The sequence below is a fragment of the Lytechinus variegatus genome, chromosome 9 (assembly GCF_018143015.1).
Source record: "Lytechinus variegatus isolate NC3 chromosome 9, Lvar_3.0, whole genome shotgun sequence".
Classification (NCBI taxonomy): Eukaryota; Metazoa; Echinodermata; class Echinoidea; order Temnopleuroida; family Toxopneustidae; genus Lytechinus; species Lytechinus variegatus.
In genome coordinates, this window is record NC_054748.1 from 26,564,744 (window position 1) to 26,591,146 (window position 26,403).

Consider the following 26,403-nt stretch of genomic DNA (forward strand, 5'->3'; position numbering starts at 1 on the left):
CGCATTGCTGGCCAATCCAGAGTGGTAAATTACCACAATACGCTAATTTGCATAATATTACCATATCAGTGATTGCGCAAGGGCCGACGGGATATCCAACATGGCAGCGCCCATCACAGCAGTATTTTCGTGGGTAAGATTAGAAATGAAATGTGGCAAATAAGTACAAGGACGATATGTTTCATTCTGGTAATCAATCGGATGCCTGATTTGATGCAGCATGCATTAGAATATGATGAGTAAAGTGATGACTTACCGGTATGCCTCCGGCATCGGCACAGACAGACAGACGGTGCGGTGGCAGTGCGACTGTGTGACAGTGGCCAGGCAGTGCCCAGTGGCGCCCGACACTTCGCGCCCGGGACTCGGGTGGCGTGGCACTTGCAGCCGGGCCGGCACACGACCGCAGTGCCATCGCACCGGCAGACGTCAGGGGCCGATTGCACGAAAGGGTCTGTGCAAGGACCTTCTTTCGTGTCGCCCATCTTTTATTATGATGTGCCATGTGAAACGTATTTTAATCATCTGCAAACATCAGTAGAGGCACACGGCCAATATTGGAGACTCTCTCCAATAAGCAATAAGGCCAGGGAGACAATCTCCCATATTAGAGACTTAATTGCTTTGCAAAAGAACAAAAGAAACAACACCAACAAAAGCATGATTTTTTCCACCCAAACTTTTGTCCCACTGAGGTCAGAAGCCCATTTGTTTTGTGTGTGGATGACAACAAAAATCCTTATAAAAACAAAAGTAGACGGTGAAAAGGGGTAATATTTCATGAGGAATCTGCTTATCACATTTTTATCTGCCGCCAAGGTACACTCATGGTTTCAAATCGTCTCGTGTGTGAAGGATTCATATGCACCTGGTGCACGCGAATCTTTCACACCCTTTTTACTAAAATAACTATGACTTTACATCGTAGCTAAGCAATATATTTATTCTATGACACTTACCGAACCATATGGATCGTTTGTTGAATTCTGTTTGGTGTTGTTTTGAATAAAATAAGAGCATTTTTCGTGATCTTCACGTAGATGCCTCTTGATCAGCGTTGATATCAACTTTTGCCTAAAGAGGGCGCGCGATATTATTTCAAAGTCGGTAGGCACTTAAGAACCAAGTTTGAAAGGATATATACTCGTAAAATTATGTCACTCTCGCCGATGAATATTCATTAGATCGTGGTCGTGCGTGTTCAATACACACTGAGTGCATGCATGCAGAGAGTTTTTATTGAACACGCACGACCACGATCTAATGATTATTCATCGCGAGAGTGACGTAATTTTACGAGTGTCCTTTCAAACTTGGTTCTTAAGTGCCTACCGTACCTTTGTTTACGGTGTTGCAAGCTAGCTGCATTCTAGGCGATCAGCATTATTTTCTTGCTCGTTCAATCCACTTTCATCATCATCTTGTCAAAAGATGGCGTACTTTACCAATAAGTATATACATGAGATGCAACCTGTTGATTTTTGGTACAATTTCCTATTATGCGCTGACGACTTGAATTGAGAATGTTCGATACGAAAAATTGCTTTTCGATTGTTGTTTGCGTACTTTCCACCGCAGTATTAAGGACGGATCGAACGGAGTATCCTGGTTGAGACTTGGAGGTAAGCGATAAAAACACTTTTATAAATAATTTTCAATTTATTAAAAAAAAAAGTTAAATCATAAAAACAAATTTCCATTAGTGGAGAAATACTCAAATGTTTGGCGTTTTTTTATTCCCTCACATTCGTGTGATGAATGAAAACGTCAAAGTCCACTATGAAACCACATGCGTTGTGCGAGGTTAGTATTACTAACCTCGCATGTTGTGTGAGTGGCCAAGGTAATCCTTTTTAAGCAAATGTAAACAAAGAAAATTGGTCTCCCAAATTGGAGATTGTCTCTGAAATTGGATACCCAAATTCTTTAGAAGTCTCTGATATTGGAGCTAATCTCTCTCATGGGAGACAGTCTCCAATATTGGCCGTGCGCCTCTACTGAACATATTCTATTCGTCCGTTAAAATAAACAAAATATTTCATTATTTGTTTATAAAATGATGTAATATATCATGAAATTGTATAAAATTTGATTTAAGAACAAGCTAACGAATCTTATTTTTTATTATAAATTTCAGAAACCCTCCGCTTATACTAGCATATCATAAAAGATGGGCGACACGAAAGACGGTCCTTAATTGGAAAGACCCTTCATGCCCTTTCATGCAATTGGCCCCAGACCTCGACCGGCATGTCACTGCACTCGCTGTCATGTCAGTGACAGTAGAGTAGTCCGTCTGCCACGGATGCAGCTTGCAGTTGCACTGGCAATGCTGTACTGTACACATACCGTATGCCACTCATTCAATGAACAAGGTTATGATATAACCTTGTTCTCAGTTATATCTCCATGTGTGGCAAAATAATGGTGGCAATGTTTGGCTTATTTTCTCTTTTTGTTTGGGGAAAATGCTTGATTTTTTTACACAAAAGTGGTATTTTAATGATTTTTTTAAAGTGTGTGCTGTGTCCAACATTGGCATACCATAGTCCTACCTGTAGATTTCCCACAGGCAGGGTGGAAGCAGTGAACAAGTGCCGTATGCCTGTGGCTGAGACTGAGAGACTTGATCATAAGGATGCATTAAGATAAGGATATAAAATTGAAAATGTGATAAACAGATTCCTCACGAGAAATTATCCCTTTTCACCGTCTACTTGAAAAATCTACCATCTATTTTTGTTTTGATGAGGAGTTTTGTTGTCTTACACACACTAAACAAAAGGGCTTCTGACCTCAGCAAGAAAAATTTATGGTCTTGTTGCCTGTTGGCGTTGTTTCGTCCTCTTTCAAAGCAAGTCTTCGATATTGGAGATTGTTTGCAATATATATTGGAGAGTCTTCCATATTGACCGTGCCCCCTACTGTGATTTAATGTAACTGATAGCTGATGAATGAATCTGAATGGATCAGTCTTTTGTTTTTAAGTGAAAGTAAAAGCTTAACAAAATTGAGATTGAAAAAAAAATTAAAGCCTAATTAATGATGAATTAAAGTAGTGAAATAGTGACAAAAAATATTTTGGAGAAATAATTTATCTTGACTCTTGTGATTATTTGTGAAATGAAACCTGAAAACTATTACTGTTGATGTATTGATCTTAACTTGCCTTTCTAATTCAGATATTCTTATTGGATTGTTGGAAATCTAATCGACATAAAGTACCAGTTGATGATGTGTTTCCCTCTGAAAAAATGAAATTCTGGGCCCTGTTGTACAGAGTTCAATTGTTCTGATCAAAGGTAACTCCATGGAAATCCATTAGTATCATAATTTTTCTACGAAAAAAATTTGCACGATGTCCTTTTTATGCAAAGAGAAGCGCAGTGAATTTTCAAGAAAACAATGCATGAATACCGGTATACATCACAGCTAGAAAATATTTTGAACAAACATGCATAATAGATGTTGACGTTGCTGGCCGTCCATAGTTGCGATTGTTTGGATCAATCGTAACTCTTTGTACAACAGGGCCCTGATGTCAAGTTTAGCTTACTTCTAAGACCTAAATCTGGGCTAAAATTATATGGGAAGCTGAAATGACCAAAAGTTTTCTTTTTATTATGCTCTTTCCACATGCTTTAATGGTTAAGAAAACTATTTTATCCTCAGGCAGTTATAACTGATTCAAGTGTAGAATGAGCTGGTACAAGTATTGTAAGAAATGTCAAAATTGGCTTCCCATAGTTAAAGCACAGCACTAAATCGGATCTCGGAAATGGGCTTAACTATTTTTGTACATTTACTGTCTCTAATTGTTCACTGGCATGTCTCATAACTCAATCATACATTACAGTTCATTCGTCAGGACTACCAACAGAACTACGGCGTTATGCGGTGATTTTCGGTTCATACATTTACTTCGGTATCATGCTTCAAGGTTACAATGACGTCATAATCAAAGTGCATCTGCATATATCACACTCCTCCCTCCTTAGCTTATTCCTCCAAAACTTCAACTAAAATCCAATGTGCTTTTTTTCTCTATGCAAAAACGAACATAATTTTTTTCTTTTCTTTTGCAGTATAGACAACATCAAAAATTGTCACAAGCCTGAAAAATTCCTCCTTTTTTTTCTTTTTTTTTTGAACCATTCTTTTTTTTTAAAGAAAATCAAGCCATGAAAATATCAATTTTCATCCCATTGATCAATACTTCTTTTGGAAAAGAAATAAATGTCATGAAAGCAATAATGATGATCTTTGCCCAATTTTGTCTCAGCAATGGCATTTATGTCCATGCAAAAATTGGCATGCTAAAACCCAAATTTTTGCTTAAGCAACAAAGAAGAAACATATTTACAAACAAAATCTGAGTTGTGTTGTTGATTTTGAAATGTACAAATTTTGCACCGGTTTGTTGTACCGCCATGTTATCAATGACAAACATTAATGTGAGGTTTTCCCAATAAATGGCATTTGAAAACTGTTTTTTTTTTGTACTTGAACAACAATTTCTTTAAAATTTACTATTTCCAGTATAGTATGCTAAATGAAAATAATCGGTTTCAAGTGTTTGAGTTGTTTAAAAGAACATAATTGCTTCAACTGTCGTATCGTGCAAACAACACCACTCAAATCTTGTAGAAAAGAAATAACATCAAAATATCATCAAAATTTAACACTAGAAAGCTTAAACTATATTTACAAACTTCATCCTTCATCTGTTACATGGACTCGATGAGCCGATCCGGCGTCTTCCTTACACGCTTAGAACGTCGAAGAGGGAGTGCCTCGCCAAGATTGAAAGGCATAGTTTCTGGATCATCTTCGATCTGTGATTTCGCCTGAATGGGAGAGTGATTACCCTCCAGACTTTCTGGGGCAGACAAATGTCTTTCAGTTTCTAAAGTCTCTGTTGGATTCACAGGCGCTGATGGTGTTGGCACCTGTGTACGAGTGGTATCGTCCATCGACACCTTGCATTCTGAACGCAACTGATCCACATGTCTTTTCCAGACTCTGCCATCCTCCAGGACTTTGGCGCTCGTCGCTCAGCGATTGTTCCTGACCACCAAGTTTCATCTTGACGAAAGTCTTTGACTAACACGCGATCTCCAGGGAAGAATTCACGCAGACCATGTTGTTTGTCATGATGAAGCTTTTGGTCACTCTGCTTGTTAATGACCTTGTCCTCGGTACTAGGTCTGACTAAGCTGAGACGTGTGCGAAGCTCCCGTCCCAGAAACAAACTTGCTGGGGTCTGTCCAGTTGTCGCATGCTTAGTTGAGCGATATGTAAGTAGGAAACTATCTAAGCACTGCTGAAGACTGCGACCTTGAGCCTTGCTGGCACTCAATGATCTTTTAAAGGATTGTACCATCCTTTCAGCTGCACCGTTACTTGCGGCATGATATGGTGCGACCTTGACATGCTTCACACCATTTCTCCTGAGAAAATCCTCGAATTCCTCACTCACAAATTGTGGGCCGTTGTCGCTAACCAATTGCAGAGGGATTCCATACTTGCTGAACAAGTCCCTCAATGCTGAAATAGTTGCAGCTGACGTTGTACTTGACATCATAATGACCTCTGGCCACTTGGAATATGCATCTGTGACGACTAGATAGTCCTTCTTGTCCTTCTGGGCATAATCTATGTGTATACGTGTCCATGGTGACTGTGGCCATACCCATGGCATAAGTGGTGCCACTGTTGGAAGGTTCCGCGTCTGCTGGCAAGACTGACATGACTTCACCATCTGCTCTATGTCATAGTCAATCCTGGGCCACCAAACATGACTGCGAGCAATTTCCTTCATACGCACCATGCCAGGATGCGCTGTATGCAACTCTTGTAGAATGTCTCTTTGTAGACTAGGAGGCACAATTACTCGATAACCCCACAAGAGGCAATCCTGTTCCATGCTTAATTCATCCTTCCTTCTGATGAATGGTTTGAGTCTTTCATCTTGTTTGTCCTCCACCCATGTTCCTGTTTTCACCATGTGAAGAATCCTAGAAAGCACAGGATCTGTTCTTGTCTTGTTCTGTATTTCTTTGCTAGTGATAGGAAGGCTCTCAATGTGATAGGCTGCAATGTTATAGATGTCGTCATCTCCTTGCACAGTTTCCGGTAAGGGAAGTCGTGACAAAGCATCTGCCACAAGATTCTGGTTGCCTGGAATATACTTCAGCTCATAATCAAAAGCTGACAGGATGATTGCCCATCGTTGCAACCTCTGGGCAGCCAAGGTAGGTATTGCAGTCTTTGGACCTAGAATCCGTTCCAGGGGCTTGTGATCTGTACGTATCACAAACTTCCTTCCATACAGGTTCGTGCGAAAACGCTGAAGACCGAACATAATGGCCAGTGCTTCCTTGTCCAACTGTGCATATCCCTTCTCATGCTGATTCAAGCTCCTTGAGGCATATGCTACTGGCTTCCTGTTGCCGTTGTTATTCACATGGGAGATAACTGCACCCACTCCATAGGGTGAAGCATCTACACTCAGTTCTAGCTCCTGCTCTGGATCATAGTGTGTAAGCAATCTCTCTGTAGAAATCGCCTTCTTTACAGCTTGGAAGGCATTATCACAGTCCTTGTCCCAAGACCACGGCTTTGATCCAAGTAGTTCATTCAAGGAATGGACCATTGTAGAAAGATTAGGAATGAACTGCGCGTGATAGTTAACCATTCCTAACCAGGAGCGCAACTCCGACACATTCTTTGGGGTTGGGGCATGGCGAACTGCCTCAACCTTATCACTCGTTGGTTGAATTCCCTTTGATGATAGCTTCCGCCCAAAGTAGACCACACTGTCTTTCATGAAGGAACACTTCTCCTTCTTCACCCTAAGTCCGAACTTCTGGAAACGCTGGAATACCTGCTTCAGATTTCTCATGTGCTCTTGGTCTGTGTTTCCTGTCACGAGCACATCGTCCATGATGGCGCAAGTACAATCCAGTCCAGATATGACCTGCTCTATGAATTTCTGCCAAATAGCTGGGCTAGATGATATACCAAATGGCAGCCTGGTGTAGCGGAAGAGACCTCGGTGGGTGTTGATCGTCACCAGTTCCTGCGAAGCTTCATCCAACATCATTTGTTGGTATGCACATTTAAGATCAATCTTAGAGAACTTCTTTCCTCCCACCAAGTTTGAAAAGACTTGTTCTGTAGTAGGAATGGGGTACTGGTCACAATGAATCTGCTGATTCACAGTCACCTTGTAATCTCCACATAGGCGTACCCGTCCATCGGCCTTCGGTATGCATACCAATGGGGTTGCCCATTCACTGTAATCTACAGGGTATATGATGTCATCTTCCTGCATACGTTTCAGTTCCTCCTCAACTGCAGGACGTAGAGCAAAAGGAACGTTGCGTGCCTTGCAGAACTTTGGTCGAGCACCTTCCTTCAGATGCAATGACGCTGGTGGGCCTTTAGCTTTCCAAGTCCTTCCTTAAATACATCCGCAAACTCCTGCTGCAGAACCGTTCCCACATCTGCATCAACACTGATTGAATACTGAGGATCCGAGATCAATGATTTCCAGTCTAGCTTCAGTTTCCTCAGCCAAGATCGTCCAAAGAGAGGTGGAGCGTGTTGAGAAGTCTTGACGACTACCAAGGTAAGAGTCATAGCTTGGTTCATGTACTGGTACTTGACCTCCACATCAATCTCTCCTGCTAAGTCTAGCCTTGCACCTCCATATACGCGCAGCGGACGTCTGATCGCTTGCAATTGTACATGCTTGAAATGTTTCAAGTAATCGTCATAGGTGAGGATAGACACTGCAGCTCCCGTGTCTAATTCCATCTGCAGTTCAACCCCTTCAATTGTTACTGGTACGATATATGGAGGCTGAGATGTCACGTTGTTCACATGAAAAACAGAGTCTAGGAAGTCTACGTTGTTTTTACCATCATACGCTCCATCATCATCATCTTCCTTGACCTGTTTCACTGACCTGCGACCATTATCTTGACGTGGAAAATTTGTTTTTCCTCTTTGGTTCCCACCTGACTTACATTCCGACTTCAAATGCCCCTTTTTCTGACACTTGAAACACACTGCGTCTTTGTGTTTGCACTGCTGCGCGGAATGGTTTGACAGTCCACAGCGATAACATTTAGGTCGCTTACTTGTACTAGATTGACCCTGCTTGACCTGGGTAGCATCTTTACGTCTGTTGTGTGAATATGACACCTTATTCACCTTCCCATCATCTACTTTAGTATTGGACATGTCCTTGATGTTACATGATGCTGCCTCCTCTGCTAATGCTAATTCCACAGCTTCCTGGAATCTATAGTTCTTGGACAAAAGTTTCTTCTGAATGGAACTTGAGTACAAGCCTGCAATGAAGCGGTCTCGTAGAGCTTCCTCTAATGCTCCCCCTGTGAATTCACATGAAGAAGCAAGCTTTTTCAGGTAGGAGACAAAGCCTGAAATTGTTTGACCTGGTGATTGCTTAGCATTATGAAACTTGAACCTTTCTGATACAACCAAGCGCTTAGGACGGAAATGTCCCCTCAAAATTCCACTGAGTTCATCATACGTTTTCTCACTTGGTTTGCTTGGAAATGCCAAATCTTTCACTGTTTTGTACGTGTCACTACCAATACTACTGAGAAGAATAGCTTTACGCTTACCCTCATGTCTGGTCTCCGTTGTGATATCCAAAGCGATAAAATATTGATCAAGCCTGTCTAGATATGCTTCAATATCTCCGTCCTTGTCAAACTCTTCAAACAATAAACGCGATGGTGCCAAAGCCATTGCTAGTTATTTCACTTAACTTGTAGAGTCAAAGAAAGTTCACCGTATCCGTGCGGGCAACGTACCCGTGATTGCGTTGAACAGACGTTTTCGAAAACACCACAGAAAACTAAGTACGTGGGACAACACGTTATTGCCCTCACAGAAGATCCACGGTTCGTCGTGTCGTTTATCTCTGAAAAATTGCCTTAATGTTGCCAGTTCGTAATCCTAGACGATCCCATCCTCGTCGCCAGTGTCATGTCTCATAACTCAATCATACATTGTACAGTTCATTCGTCAGGACTACCAACAGAACTACGGCGTTATGCGGTGATTTTCGGTTCATACATTTACTTCGGTATCATGCTTGCAGGTTACAATGACGTCATAATCAAAGTGTATCTGCATATATCACATTCACCTAGCATCTTTGATGGAAAATGATAAGAAATTATTGTCTGTGTATTGAATGTTTGTTAAAGTAATGGAATTTCATGCTTAATTGACCAGTTTCCTACTGTATATCTTTTCACTTAGGGAGCGAACAGTTATGGGCAGCTAGGGCTGGGTCATCACAGAGATCACCTTTTACCTGAAAATCTTAAAAATTTTCCAGAAGATGTGAAAACCATTGTGGGCGGAGGTGGTCACACTCTTTTTCTAACAGGTAAGTGAAGGCCTTCAATAACACTTTCCCAGCCATAGTGTAGTTTCCTTGAGCAAGAAATTTATCCACATTGTGTTGCAGTCAACCCAGGTGAGGTGAATTTGTACCCGGTAGGAAGAAATTCCTTGAATGCTTGAGCACCTAGGCAGCTCAGCTAAAGCCGGGGTAATAATAATAGCAGGTCCCCTAGGAGAGCAGTTTTCAGGACTGAAGTGGCTTCCCTTGGTAAATAGACATGTATATTTATCACAGGGCTCAAATTAATCCAAGGCCATGGCCTTAGATGCCCTCAGAATGGCCTTGATGCCCTTTCAAATATTTGTAGACTTAAGGCCAAAATAACTGCCCTTTTTTGCTGTGGCCTTGGTGCCCTGCGGTAATCCAGTGCATGTGCCCCATTGAAAAGTGCATTTATTATTGATGCCCTTTTTTTGGTGGCCTTGGATGCCCCATAAAGTGAAAACTGCCTGCCCTTTCCCTTAAGTGCCCTTAAAAAAAATGGCCTTGCCCCTTTAAATTCTTAATTCGAGCCCTGTTATCATTATCATTAAATATACCTAATTTGGATAATTTTTACTTATTGTTTCTACATTTTTTATGTGTTTGTAACTAATTGTGTTCATGAGCCACAGGTCTAACTGAAAAATTACTGTATGAATGAATGAATGAACGAATGAATGAATAAATAAATAATTGAAAAAATAAATAAACTTGTAAATAAATTAATAGAGTGAGAAATAAAATAAATAATAGATAAATGAATAAATAATTGAATAAATGAAGAAATAAATGAATTTAATGAATATTGGCTCTTTTCCACAATCACAGATTGTTTGGTAGAAGTCCTCGCTCATTTTATCTCAATTTATCATTTATGAATAACTTAATTTGTTTTTTAATCAAGTCTTAATCATTCTTTTTCTTGGCTACACCTAGGAAATGGGGAGCTCCATGTATGTGGCAGTAATAACAAAGGTCAACTTGGTCTTGGTCATACCTCGGACATCAGCAAACTGGTCCGGGTTCCGGACCTTGGGCCTCTCAAACAGATTGCGTGTGGATGGAATCATACAGTGGCTATAACAGGTTATTATTTTTCACACTTTTTATACAGTGAAACCTGCCTATACTGACCACCACAAGGGAAATACAAAATATGGCCTTTATAGACAGGTGGCTGAGCTATTGAACAGGGCCCCGTCTTACAAAGAGTTACGATCGATCCAAACAATCATAACTCTCTGGAAATCCATCAGTGTCATAATTTCTTCTACAGGAAATTTGAAAATGTCTTTTGTAAACAAAGGAGAACACACCAAATTGTCAAGAAATCAATGAATTTATGGATATAAATTCATATATCTAGAAAATCTTTTTTGAACAAACATGCATTTTATATGTTGACGTTGCTGGCCGCCCATAGTTGTGATTGATCGGATCAATCTCAACTCTTTGTAAGATGGGGCCCAGTTCTTATACCCACAATCTGCCTCTATGGCAATTGGCAATCAGTTTTAGTGGTCTCTGTAGGCAGGTGGCTGCTATAGAGAGGTGGCCACTATTAGCAGGTTTAACTGTATTTATTCAATTTGAGTCGTGGTGTTGTGGGTTCTGACTCCTGCCTGTTAATCAGGGGTTGTGGTTTCAAATCCTAATCCTGGGGTCCATTTCATAAAACTTGTTGTAATAACAATAATAGTGGGAAGCTACCAAACACCTAACCCAAGGAGCACCGGCACGCGGAGCGGGCTGGTGCCCAGGAGCTCACCGTGTATTTACCATACTCACAGGATAAGGGTAGATTATGGTCAAAATATCTAGCAAGATATATTGTGAAAACAAATTATGCACTTACCACGATTATATGGATGAAGGTCTATCGAGTATTAGAATCCTGACATCGAGGCACAGACTGGAACCTCAAAAAACGAAAAGTTCTCTCCTACCCCAGTCTCGATTGGCCATTTTTGTTATGAATCATAACAAAATGGCTGATCGAGACTGGGGTAGAAGGAGAGAAATTTTCGATAGACCTTCATCCATATCATCGTGGTAAGTGCATAATTTCTGTTTTCACAATTTATCTTGCTAGATATTTTGACCATAATCTACCCTTGTCTTGTGAGTATGGGTAAATACACAGTGAGCTCCTGGGCGCTCTGGGTTACCAAACACCTTCATTCTAATTGGTTGATAGTAACTTTGTTTTAGTAATTTTGTATTTGTACTTATAACATGGACCCTACCACATTATAACAACAAGTTTATGACCCAGGTGTCAATTTTGTTCAGTAAGACATTTATCCATATTGTTTAGTACTCGAACCAAGGTGAAGAAAACAGTTACCTGGCAGAAATTTATTCTTTGAAAAGCAGTGCATGTAAGAGCTGCTCTGCCAAAGCCAGTGTAATTATGCTGCCTTACTGTAGAGCACATAGAGGTTTCTGATTAAGAAGTTAGTGCTAAATAAATGCTACAGAAGTGGGTATAATTATTATATCATAATGCCACTTGTTTTCATAAGTGCTATAATTGCAAGCAGCCTAACTTTGCTAGCGAGTCACAGGTTTTTTTTTAGGTTGACGTAGATAGCATGTACTGAAAGTGAAAAAAGAATAATTAATGAAATATTTAACAGAAATAGATGCCAAGCACAGAGAAGAGATCTTTTGAAAAATGTAGGGCCTGAAGGCCTTTTATCACTTTTGATGAATGATGGTGTTTATTGCTCTCTTTAGACCTGGGGGGTGTTTCACAAAGATTTAAGTATGACTTAGAGTCGCACTTAAATGCCTAGTTGCGCGCAGTATAAAAGGCATGACAGCATTGGTCAGATCATGCCAAGAGGACGCGCACTACTGCGTATTGATCAATAAGATTGCGCGTTGCATATCATGTACGCGTCGACATTTAAGTGCGACCTAAGTCATACTTAAATCTTTGTGAAACACCCCCCTGTTTCATCAAGACTTAGCATTATGGTAACTCTACTATTATTGTAATTATTATGGAAACTTTGATTTTGATTGGCTACTGAGCCATGTTACTGTAGTAAACAATGGCAAAGTTAGCTTAGTTTTTATAAAATTGGGTAATTAATTTGTTTGTTATTTTACCCAAATTGATTTGCTTCTTTTTAGAGAATGATGAGCTGCTTTGTTGGGGTTCAAATACACATGGTCAACTTACGCTCAAGGAGAGTATCGTCACAAAACCCAGAAAAATAGAGGTAAAAAAGTTAACAGTTCTGATAAATGGTTTAGATACCTACAATGTATGTCTTTATTATTTATTTTTTTTAAAATTTATTTATTTTGTTTATTTGTTTATTTATTTTTGTTGTTGTATTTGTTGTTATCACTTATTATTATTATTGTTAAAACATTTGGGTAGGCTTGACCTTTAATGGAGTACTTGATGAAAATGTATAATGGGAGGGGGGGGCGGGCGTTATGGCCACTGTCGGATGTTCATATCAGAAAGTGCACAATACAGCTACTCTACAGACATTATTATCATCATAATCTGTAGGTTTCAGGCAGTGATTGCCCAAGGTTTGCTGCAGTATCAGGAGGTCTACGGCATACTCTGGCCGTATCAACAGACGGTCAGCTCTGGACATGGGGTGCGGGCAAGAAGGGTCAACTAGGTTGGACGGACAGTAAGATGAGGGTACCTCAACAATGGAACAAACCTGTGCACAGTAAGCATGGAGTCGCTTGTCTAGTTAAATATAATCTTTCCAATCCAATCCAATCGAATCCATTCCAGTTCATCCTAAATCAAATCAAACCCAATCTAATTCAATCTAAGCTAATCCAATATAATCTAATGTATTCTATTGTGATATTATTCAAGCTGATCTAATAAGACCCAATCCAGTCCAACTTAATCCAATCCAACCTGATCAAATTGAAGCTAATTCAATCCAAGCTAATCCAATCCGATCCAATCTGATTGGATCAAATGTACTTCAATCCATTCTATTTTAATCTGATCATATCAAATCTAATCTAACAAATTCCATTCTACCTTTTATCTGATTCCCTCCAATCTTATCCTTTCCAATCCACTCCAATCAAATGTACTCTAATCCAACTGAATTTAATCCAGTCTTATCTGATTCAGTCCATCCTACTCCTATTCAATCCAATTTAGTCCAAACCTAATTCTAATCCAATTCAACCTAATATACATGTTATACAATCCAATTGAGATTGACAGAAATACATTAGTCAGGTGTGTTAGCAGGAAAAATATTGACCTGAGTTCACCCTGGCAATTTATTTATTTTTCTATCTATTCTTAGATCTGGTAAAAGAGGACGAGGTAGATGTCAAGTTTGTTCAGGTTGCAGCAGGAGCGTATCACAGTGCAGCTTTATCAGGTAACAAGGGACTGTAACACTTATTACATGGTAACTGGGCTTTTTCTGACCAAACCTTTCAGATTTTGGTCCATTTTACCTTTTCGCACTGATGATAAGATGTGTAAAGGGTGACATGCGATGTCATTTTCTTGCTGATGAAATTATAATCTATCAAATTTTGGAATTGAAAAATTATAGGGACATGGATATAATAGTTTGAAGCTGTATGTGAAAAATAGGGGCATTCACTCTTTTACGTTTTTCTCTTTCTACATGGGTGAAAAAGTTGTAAGGAAATAGTAGCTTTCACAATACATGTACTTTACTTGTTTTCCTTTAGATATGGGTGTGGTTTATGTATGGGGCTGTAACAAGTGGAGCCAACTCGCACAACCAAAGTCACCCAACCCCAAGCAGACGCCCCAGAGATTAGACCCCACTCTCTTTGATGGCTTTAGGATAAAAAGCATCCACAGTGGTTGGACACACATGATGGCTGTAACAGGTGAGGCTGAACGCAGGAGGATGTAATGCCCCAAAATTCCCCAGGGAGTCGAGTATACTTGATATAACACTCTGACCTTTTTAGAATATAAAGCATCCACACTTGCCTGACACACTGTGGCTATAACAGGCGAGTCAGAAGGGAGAGGGATGTAATGCCTGAATTCCCCAGGGAGTGGAGAGTGTATTCTTGTATGGGTTTAGGGTGAAACGATATCCACAGTGGCTGGACATACATAATGGCTATTACAGGTGAGTCTGAACGCTGGGGGTCTACTGCCCGAAAACTCCCAGGGAGTGGAGAGTGTAATGTTAGTAATACTCTGACCTTTTTTAGGATATAAAGCCTCCACAATGGCTTCACATTTATGGTGGCAGTAACAGGTGAGCCCAAATGCAGGAGGGTGTACCGCCTGAACATTCACCTTGGGTGGAGAGTGTACTACTTATACTACTCCAGACATTTTTAGGATGAAAAGCATCCATATCGACTGGACACACATGATAGCTATGACAGGTGAGTTAGAAGGGAGAGAAATGTACTGCCTGGGAACTCCCCAGGGAGTAGAAGATGTACTCTTTAAAACTGACATTTTCAGGACAAAGCATCCTCAGAAGCGTTACACACATGCTAGCTATAACAGACGAGTCTGAACGGGAAGGGGTGTAACTGCCCGAAAACTCTCCAGGGAGTGGAGAGTGTTCTATTTGAAAGACTCTTTGAAGGGAGAGGATGCAATGGCAATACTCCACTGGGAGTGTAGTGTGTGCACTTTGTACTGTTTATGGGTTTAGGATAAATATCATTGACGGTGGATGAACTTAGATGATGGCTACAACAGGCGATTCCTAAGGGCGAGGATGCACTGATAATGCTCCCCAGGGAATGAAAATAGAACCATGACATGCAGTGGAGTCCTGCATCAAGGGTTGTTTTTACCAAAATAAATTTCCAAGAAGTTGCTTTATACAAATATGACTATTATCATAATTAATGTTATGGGGAGCTATAACAGCAGCAGCAGTAGTAGTACTAGTTTTTACTAGTGTTTGATCATTTTGAAACCAGCTGCCTTATATTAGATGTGTATATTCCTTTTTATCTTGCCTGAAAAGCAGAAGGAAGACATTTGCGGCCCACCATTACAAAAGGGCCATTTTTGGCACCGCCAACATTAAAATCTTAACCTGTCATTAATTCCTTTGAAATTTCAACAATTTTGAAAGTGCAATTCCCTATTCTTTGAACCTTGGACACAAGGGTTTTCAAGCCTTTATTATGTGATAATGCTATTTCATGCTTGCAGAGGATGAGTCGGTCTACACGTGGGGTCGGAACGACTACGGGCAGCTTGGGAGACCTGCTGCCAAGGTTTTAGCCAACGGAAACACAGAGTCGGAGAGCAATGCCACGCCTACAAACACAACTCCAGATTGCTGTCATATACCTACTGAAATAAGCATTCTAAACAATGCTAAACAGGTGAGGTTGAGAAAAAATAGTGGTATATCATGTCTAAAGATGGGGTGATATCAATAGTAGGTCCCGCTGGGAGAACAGTTTTCAGAACTGAAGTGGGTTCCCTGGGTAAATGTACCTATAATATTATTATTAAAGGGTTATAACAACCATCAGCCTAAATAGCCCCATCAGAAGGCTGAACTACTCATATCTGGTCAGGCTCATTACCCACAATGCAGCATTCTCAGCAGTGTAGTCTTTTAATATAGGCCCACTTGAATGATAATGCACAAATTCAATACTCAATACATTCAGGGGGGATGGGGGCGAAAGCTCAGTCAGTAGAGTGGGGTTTTCGTATTCCGGTGACTCAAGTTCGATTCCCATTTGCCTTTTGGTAAGGCATAAATCCTCATTTCCAGGTCCCTCGGAGAGGACCTTAAGCTGTCGGTCCTCGGGTTGCTTGCCTACAAGCATTCATACTTTCTTAGCAATCGGGTAAAAAATTCACTACCACTATTACCAAGTCATCTCGCAATGCTTATGTTACCAAGTAGCATAGCATGTCCCTTTCCAATGAACATATTGGTTTCTATGCACAAATTCAAGTTTTTGATAATTTATCCTCTATGTTACTAATAATTAGAGGTATATTTTAAGATGGCCATTTATAGGACACAGTCCGTGGGAGACAACACACAACGTTGGCTAGTTCCTTCCCCCTTTAAAGATCATGTGCAACATTGCATAACATGAGAACCAGGCCTGGGCCCGGCTTCCCAGTAGGCTAGCCAGCAGCTTATATCTACATTTGGTGTTTATTTTGTTGTATTTTTTGTGTTGTATTCTTGTGGAATTCATTTTCAAGTTTGTATTTAATGTACAGATAAAGGACAGCAAACCTTTATAGATAAGTGGCTTTATATCATTTTATGAATACATGTATCTGTGTTGATGATATTTTCGGTTTTCATTTAGATTGCTTGTGGAGCTGAGCACAGTTTAGCAATAACAAGTAAGTAGAAATGATCATTGTTGATTATTGTTATTGTTGAAATGGTCTGTTAGGTACATAACTCAAATTAATGCATGGGTAATGTATCATGAGTTAGATTGCAAAGATAACCCAGATATTATGCTTTGATCTCTTGGAAATGGCATTTGTTGTTGAAATGTTCTGTAAGATACTTAACTCAAATTCATGCACAGATAATGTATCAAGAGTTAAATGATAAATTAAATATTTGAAGCAAATGTGGAAGTTTTTTTATTTTCGATTCCATCCTTGGTAATTTTCCCTTTTCTTTTATAGATTGTGTCTTTGACATCCTGCTAGGGGGTTTGTTATGTCATATAATATCTGAATTATCAGTTTTTGAATTTTCCACTGCATCCCTGGAATTTTTCACTCTTCTCTTTCATACTATGGCCTGTATTCTGAAGTCAGGTTTAACTTAGACCATGGTCTAACTCTGTGCTAAAATTACGGAAAGCCAAAAGCATCAGAATTTTTATTACATTGTATGTTTCTTATTTTTACTGTGGTCTTTCCTGATTAATCGATGGTGAAGACAGTCATCTATATATATACTTCCAAGACAATTATGAATGATTTGAGAACCAAATGAGCTGAAATATATCTGTACCGTTAGTGATTTATGTAACAATTGGCTATCCATACTTTAAACCGCAACTTTAAACCTGAGTTTAAGTTAAACCCGACTTCAGAATATGGGTTGATGTGTCTTCAATGTTTTGAAAGTGGATGTGTTGCATCATATTATTATTATTTACAGAGGATAACAAGCTTCTAGCATGGGGCTGGAACGAGCATGGAATGTGTGCCGATGGAACCAAGACCAATGTCCTCCTCCCTAAACAAGTCCAAGGCTTGGACGGTCACGTGGCATCTAAAGTAGGAGTCGGTGCCGGACACTGCTATGCCTTCTGTCAATGATGCTCAGGTTTTTTTCTTTTCTGCTGACTTTTATTGGTACCCATGTGACGTCAGTTATTAGTTAAGCGTCTAGTCTTATTCCCCAGACTTGTCATTTTTAACCCTCTTTGTATCGCTGAGGAGGTGAATTGCTTGACAATATCAGGGTCTCCATACAAGCTTTGTGGGTGCAATGAACAGGTGTCCATAGTAATTGTACTGTTGAGCGAATGATTGGGGTTTGTCAGGGGTGCATCCTTGCTCCCATTTTATTCAGGTCCACTCTTGTGTAAAGGGCTACCTCTTCCTCAAACTTACCTTAATGTATGGATGTTGTCAGGGGTGCATCGTCTCACCACTTTTACTTAACCCAACTCCCATGTGAGGGATATACCCTGACACTCCTCTATCTCAAACTTATTCTATCCTAAAGAGACAAAGCTATTCAGATAAGCGTCTAGTCTTATTCCCCAGACTTGTCATTTTTAACCCTCTTTGTATCGCTGAGGAGGTGAATTGCTTGACAATATCAGGGTCTCCATACAAGCTTTGTGGGTGCAATGAACAGGTGTCCATAGTAATTGTACTGTTGAGCGAATGATTGGGGTTTGTCAGGGGTGCATCCTTGCTCCCATTTTATTCAGGTCCACTCTTGTGTAAAGGGCTACCTCTTCCTCAAACTTACCTTAATGTATGGATGTTGTCAGGGGTGCATCGTCTCACCACTTTTACTTAACCCAACTCCCATGTGAGGGATATACCCTGGCACTCCTCTATCTCAAACTTATTCTATCCTAAAGAGACAAAGCTATTCAGATAAGCGTCTAGTCTTATTCCCAGACTTGTCATTTTTTACCCTCTTTGTATCACTGAGGAGGTGAATTGCTTGACAATATCAGGGTCTCCATACAAGCTTTGTGGGTGCAATGAACAGGTGTCCAGAATAATTGTACTGTTGAGCAAATGATTGGGGTTTGTCAGGGGTGCATCCTTCCTCCCATTTTATTCAGGTCCACTCTTGTGTAAAGGGCTACCTCTTCCTCAAACTTACCTTAATGTATGGAGGTTGTCAGGGATGCATCTTCTCACCCCTTTTACTTAACCCAAATCCCATGTGAGGGATATACCCTGGCACTCCTCTATCTCAAACTTATTCAATCCTAAGGAGACACAGCTATTGAGATGGAAAGTGTTTGAAACATTGATGTTTTAACAAAGATGTTTCAATATCGATGGACTCATAATGTGGGAGAAAGTACATGGGTATAGGTTGGTTCACTGATTGGAAAGTATTTGTTAGGGATAAAGAATGGGGTCTTTGAGGCAGACTAACCAGCTCCAATCTCACATAACTTTACTAGGCCAATCGTGTTCATGTCTTTAATCTTTTTAATGTCATATTCATTTGATATTTCCCAATCTGGGGAGCATTTTAATGAAACGACTTGTCTGATCTTTCATCAGTTACCATAGCAACAGTCAGACATTCGGGGAGCATATCATGAACCTTTGTCATTTGTTATCTTTGTCAGTTGTCTGATCTGACAACTTTCCTTAAATTTGAATGGCTAAGAAGTACCGATACTGCATAGTAACTGTCAAATAAACAGCACTCGTCCCAAGGAAACGTCCAACAAGTCTTCCCATGAAATCTGTCTCTGCTCCTTAGCCAATCAAAATCAAGGAAATTTGTCGGTACTGACAACTGATCAGGCAATGAATAATTCTGAAGTGTATTCTCCTGGGGCCCATTACACAAACCTTAGTAACCATCGTAGTAGATTTCTAACGATTGATTACATTGACTACAATCAATCATGAAAATCAAGCACGTGATTAATCCCTAACTATTGTTTTACCGAACCCTGGTCTTTGCAATAGAAAACATGGCAAAAAGGAAGACGTAAAGGTTTTAGAGCTGAAAAAAAATACACACTGTACAAATTAGACTTGTATAATCCTTGGTGTCCATAAGGGGTACCTCTGTCAACTCGTTTCTATAAAAGTCAGTGGTAAGTTTTAAGCCACTGTCAAAAGCTACTGAAATGGTACCATGTGATTGGCTGAGAACAAATTCATCACAGATATCAAATATTTCTGATTATTATGTTTTGTGAAACAGGGCCTGGACTACAAATTGTAATAGTTTTTTTTTATGATTGGCAGGAAAAATAGATATATGTTTTTATTGTAAAATAACCCTCAAGTTGGGGACATATATGTATAATACTTTGTAAAATAACAGAGTCTATTTCAAGAGATATATACTGTTTGCTAGGACAAGTGATAGAACCAAACAAAATATATTTTTATGAAAAAAAAAATCAACATGGCATTTTCACATTGTATTGCTTAATTGAGATTTTTTAAAATCTTTGTAATTTGAATTTACCTTTTACTTAAATGATTTTTAAAAAAGTGTAAGCATTATTCCTCTTCGACATCTTGCGTTACTAGTAAAAAAAAATTGGCAGAAGTTGTGTCTGCTATTTGGAACTCAAGGAGAAGACCTTTTTTTCAAAATCGATTTTATTGAAAGAGACTACTACACTGAATTATCAGATAGATAAATTTTCCTTTTCTTATATTATGAATACTCTTTTTTTTCACGAGAAGTACTTTAAATGGAAATAAAACTGCCAAGGTTTTGATATTTGTTCATATCCTTTCAGTCTCATTGGCCTTAAAGGCTAACAATTACTCCTTCTTTGTTTATCTCACAGTGTTTGAATGTAGAGCGGCGTAAGACAGTTTTTTTTAATCAGATGTATCATTTTATGTTTTTATTGCGATAAAAAAAATGCCTATATCATTGCTCTTCAATTACAAACTTTAACTATCCGATCAAGCTACATAATTGTGGGCGCGCTGTGGTCTAGTGGTTCTGACTCTCGCCTTTCAAACAGGGTCGTGGGATCGAATCCTAGCCGTAATGTTTATTCCTTCAGCAAGAAATTTATCCACACTGCTGAACTTGACCGAGGTGAAGTGAATGGGTAACCGGCAGGATTAATTCCTTATATGCACTGAGCGCCGGTAATGGTACATCGAGCTAAAGCTGGGGTAATAATAGCAAGCTCTTTGTATCCGTAGGCAAAAAGCGCTATGTAAATCCAGCTATTATTAATATTATGAGTTAGTACATAGAATTCATGTAGACTGTTTCATATTTGACTAGGTTGTTGCCCAATGGCTGTAGGCAACTTATGAAACCCTATTTTACATGTATGTCTTTTTAGTATGAATTGCACTCAGCACCTTTTCCTTTCCTGCATTTCCGATTGTGTGTATGCTGGAATGGGAGGATTACAACTGGAATACGCTGAGGTCTGATTTTTGTTAAAGTACATTTCATCCAAATTCTTGAACTGATGTCTGAAAGGGATGAAAAAAATAATAATAATCATAATGATAATATCGGGTATTTATATTGCGCACATATTCACCTTGTTAGGTGCTCAAGGCGCTCCTATATTACCCGGCTAAGCTAGGCGTTCATAGCGCACACAGCTTTTTAAGGAATTACTTCCTACCGGTACCCATTTACCTCACCTGGGTTGAGTGCAGCACATTGTGGATCAGTTTCTTGCTGAAGGAAATTACGCCATGACTGGGATTCGAACCCACGACCCTCTGTTTCAAAGTCCGAAGACTAATCCACTGGGCCACAACGCTCCACAACATAATCATAAAAAACCAAGATCAATTTCTGTCATAAAAAAAATGGTGAAGACTATTTTCTCTCACAAATTAAGACCCATTTTTTTTTTACAAAGATAGCCAATATGAAACAGTAGTCATAGGGGGTTTGTCTCTTGTGCAGAAATTGAATGCTGTAATATATGTCTGTGCAATAACAAAACATTTACCCATATGAGATGTACCTCAAACCATTCACATCGTTTTGTCAAAGAACACTATTTAAATAACATTACAATAAAGAAATGGTGAATGAAAAACGATTCTGAAATTGATAGATACTGATTAATATAGTGCAAAAATAAACTGAAAATTGCAAAGTAGAATGATAGTTAGGTATTCAAAGTTATTAGATTTTCAGTTTTTCTTCCCATAACTTTTTAATAGTAAATGATATTCAAATTGTGAAATTTGGAATGAGCATACATGTACTATAAATGTACATGAATCGAATATAAATATTAATACAATAATACACATTTTCCCGCATAATAGCATGGATGCATAATCCAACATAGTTCTTGACTTTTATTCTTTCTTGTTTGTTTTTTTTAAAGTCTATTATCACAACTCATTTGATAGATGCATCATTATTTTGTTTCATTAAACGAACAATATTTGCAGATTTGTATATGAATATTTAAAGTATTCTTATGTGATTAATGTACTATATAAAAACACATTTAATTTCTAAATGTAATTCTATAATGCTATTCTTTGAAAGTGAAGATCGTTTTTTACATTAAAGAATGATATAAAATAGCAGAAATGATGTTAGGAATATTTGTGCTTATTAGTCCACACAAAAGTTATTAATGTTATTGTTATTGTTATTCACTTATAATTTATGGAATTGGCATGTACTTGGAATATCCGATTCTCTTCTAATAGTTCATAATTTCTATCCTGATCTAGGGAATAGCTATTTTCCATCAGGCATCTGCAACCATAGTTTTCATTTGCCCGTATTCTGAAGTCAGGTTTGATTTAGCCCACGGTCTAAGTCTGTGCTAAAATTATGGGGAGCCAAACATTCAAAAATTCTGTTTATATTGTATATTTCTTATGTTTACTATTTTGTTTCCCTTTGCTTTCATTATGAAGAAAAATACTTCAGTTATCATTCCCAGACAATCAATGATGAACAATTTGGGTGTCATATGAGTTAATAAATCGAATGTGTACTGTCAGGGATTTGTGCTCCAATTGGCTCTCCATAGTTAAACCACAACTTTAACCCTAAAAAGACTGGGGGGGGGCTGATTCAGCCCCCCCCCCTCGACATTTTTCGCGATAAATCCGCTGCGCGAAATTTTTTGACCGCGTCGCTCGCTGACTTTTTACTTTCAAGTCTCGCGCAACTTTTGAGACCAAAATTGTGACCCCCGGGTACGCGGTTCCAAAATTACGCAACATTTCGTAAGTGCATGCAGACCCAAAATTACTCAAAACCGTGAATTTGTGTACAAATCCAATGCAAATAGTGTTCTTAGCCAAAATTCATAAATGTTTCATTATTTTTCCTTGTACTGCTTAAAATCAATTAATTTTATCTTGTTTATGGTCAAAATAAAGTCCCCGACAATTTCCATTGAAAAAACAATAAAAAACAAAAAGTCGAAAAACAAAGAAATACCTAGAAGAAATATCTAGAGTATATGAAACAAAAATTAGCATTTCAGGGGCATTATTTTATTAATTAGAGCAAACTTATGATTTTACGCATAAATTAGCATAATTAATGAGACATGAGATTTTTTGCCGAATTTGATGTTATAGTTTTGTAGATAATGCCATGGGTAACGCGTGTGCCAATTTTCGTCGCGATCGCGCGATCAACGGCTGAGATCATAAGGGGGGGCTGAATCAGCCCCCCCCCAGTCTTTATAGGCGTCGAAATAGCCCAGTCTATTTAGGGTTAAACCAGGGTTTAATTTAAACCCGAGTTCAGAATACATTCCATTGTGTTCTCACAAATAACTCCATGGTTGTTCCATGCACAATGATGGAAAAGTATGTGGAATAACTGTTCATGTCATATTTTATTCGTACCTGTTGTCAACAGACGCAAGGTATAAGGGATAACATTTGAAATTCATGGAATTACAATTATTTGGAGTTGTAATCAGACAGTAATTGGACACTGTTTTTTAGTTATCCATCAATATCTTTGCTTTTTATAATATCTTTGTTCGTTTTTATGATTCTGTTATGTTACTTGTTTCTCTTATATTCGATGACGAATCTGGCTTCCTTCTTTTTACTGTTTTATCCCCGACCAATATTTTCAGAAATAAATACTTTATTGTGTCAAGGTGTTTTGTCAGAATTTAATGTGTTTAAGAGTTTTCTTTTGCCTTTTTTCCTTTATCCATATGTCATTTACAGGTTCCGTTTTTGTTCCTATTATAATTAGTTATTGTAACAAGTGCATTGATGATGTGGTTAAATGGTAAAAGAGTCCTGCTTCCAAGGAATATGAATTCATTGATAAGTGTTATATAAACAAATCTTCATATATATTCTGCATTTATTCATATTATTCAAATTTATTGTCAAAATATAGAAATATTATTGTGTTTAATAATCATGAATAGATATAAAAATTAATGGATATATTAGCATCTTTTATTCATTTCTTTACCCTTCACTGTATATTGCAGGCTATTTGGATCAGCTTGAATAATTTGTATTATTGTCATTGTTTGTATACATTTATTGAAATTTAATCCTTGATCTATTATTTGTTTATTCTTTTTTCCTTTGCTTAAAGATACTGAATGTTGTAGAGTAGTTGTAAGTATGAAATCAATATTTCCTTGTCTTGTTTTGGGTTTTATTTTACTTATTCTCAAATTGAATTAAAATGGGTAAATGAAAGAGCACAAAGCTCAGTCTGCATAAATCTGTTTGATTTTGGTTGAAACAATTAAAAAAAAAAACTTTTCAAACTTCTTGTTACATATTCCACCTTTTCAAGTTTATCTTAGGCCGCTTTAGCAATGTATTGCATAATTGCAAGTTCAGAGTCCATAGGGGGATATGAATTTAAGGTCAACTTGGGTAAAATGATTACGATAATACAGAAATTCAAAGAAATCACTTCAAACTACAAAAAGGAAGTTATAGATAATGTTTAAGTACTTCCCCCATGATTTGAGACAAGTAGTTGGTGGTTTGTGTGACATTTTTCACATCTTCCTCGCAATGCCACATTTTCTATGGGGTAAAAAGGCACAAAATCTCCAAGGCAAATTTGAGTGGTATCCATAGAGCATCCTTAGTTTATTTACACAAAAACATTTTTTTCTTCTTCAATTGTTTGATTTAAACAGAGTTAGTCTTGAATATGTTTGTGGATCCAAACACACTTTAGTTCTTTTTCATTGTTCTCTAAGTTCATTACAACTGTTGCATGTTTAGTATAATGTGATAGTCGTGTCACATCCATTTATGGTGTATTTTTGTTGAATCGAAAGGAATAACATCACCCATCTCATTCAGATGAATAATGTCTGCTTGTTACAAACAGTAAAAAATCATATCAGGTTGACGGATTTATTTTGAGAGTGGACGCTGCTATATTTTTTCACTAACAGTAACGCAAAGGCAACCTCAAACAACCAGTGCCGGCTGCACAGAAACGTTGTTAGCCTAACAGAGCGCTAACAGTAAGCCCAGTCACATCTTCGGGTAGTAAAGTCAAATTATTATGTAAGTAATGCATTGTTGTAGCATTAGGCATCGCTGCCACATCACCGATTGTAACAGGCTCTGTTAGTGCAATGTTAGTGCTAACGGCCATCACACACCTTACGACTGTTCGCGATCCGATTTTGGAACAAATCACATTTTGCTAATTTTCTGAAAATGTGAATGGGACAAATTATTTTATTTGAGGTTAAAATTAATTGAAAGTATACTAATATAACGATTTTGAAAGTTTGGAAGCCTTTATTTTGGAGTAAAGGCCAAATTAGTTTCAAATCATAGCCAATCGTACGACTGCTATGACGTCATTACGACTAGATATTAAATTCGTTTTTATTTTTAGAAGGATGATAGCATCGTCACAGATTTGAACATAGGTATTCGACTATTTGTACAATGATTTAGAACATCACACAGTAAGATATGCCATGTCTCAATATCAACATCAAATTCTTCCACATTTTATTCTGAAATTGGGTGGCAGACCAGTCGTAAGGTGTGCGGTCGCCTTAACAGTTTCTGTGCGGTGAGTGCAGAAGGTTACTGGGTGTGGTAAATGGTAGATTCATTTGTTCATTCATGCAATACATTCTACGGAATAGGCATTACAATTCAGTGATGCGTGATTGTCATAAGAGTTCACGAGTATGGCTCTTGAATGCTGGCTAGTACAAAATGCTGCAGCTGTAAGGGTAGATCTGTTTTGTGCTAGTTATTAACAGGTATGCTAATGCTCACAAAGAAAACATGGGTAACAGACTTTATCAACTCGCTGGAAAAGAGTAAATTGTAGAATGGTTGTGTACTTGAACCCGCTTTAAACTGTAAATGTGAAAAGGGTATTTGTGTTCAGAAAGACTGTCTCAGTTTCTGTCGGGTACCGGTATATTGTGAATTTATGAAAACCTCATGTTGTGAATGAATAAACCACAAGAATATATTTTGGCAATTTTAATGTTGTGAAGTGTTGTTATTTACGTGCCTATTTACGTTTATCATGCGAGATTGTTTGCACCATTGAGAATCTACCTGTCTAGCTATTATAGTAGCCTATCATACACAGGCAGGAGGCCAATTCGTTTGCAATGTATTGGGTTAGCAAGAAAATCACTGAAGAATTACAGTTATCAATTTTATTGTTGTCTGTGCTTGTCACCTGTTGGTTATTTGATGAAAATTCGTCACTATTAAATGTATTAACTACATTTTCACTATCCTGTAATACGGGACAAAGAGGCATCCCGGGAAGGGTTTGTCGGGACGCCGGGACAAAGGAGCAAAATACGGG

At 38.4% G+C, this 26,403-nt stretch overlaps 1 protein-coding gene across 1 annotated transcript; it reads left to right on the plus strand.

Annotated features, from left to right (window-relative positions):
- Positions 1 to 27: 27 nt before the first annotated feature.
- On the plus strand, positions 28 to 20,270 carry LOC121421581 (secretion-regulating guanine nucleotide exchange factor-like). Its single transcript, XM_041616330.1, has 10 exons — positions 28 to 133; positions 9,304 to 9,433; positions 10,370 to 10,519; positions 12,575 to 12,663; positions 12,966 to 13,137; positions 13,744 to 13,821; positions 14,144 to 14,308; positions 15,615 to 15,790; positions 16,748 to 16,784; positions 17,566 to 20,270. Exons 1-10 carry the CDS (start codon positions 101 to 103, stop codon positions 17,724 to 17,726), a joined length of 1,191 nt encoding a protein of 396 aa, XP_041472264.1. The 5' UTR covers positions 28 to 100; the 3' UTR covers positions 17,727 to 20,270.
- The last annotated feature ends 6,133 nt before the right edge of the window (positions 20,271 to 26,403 follow it).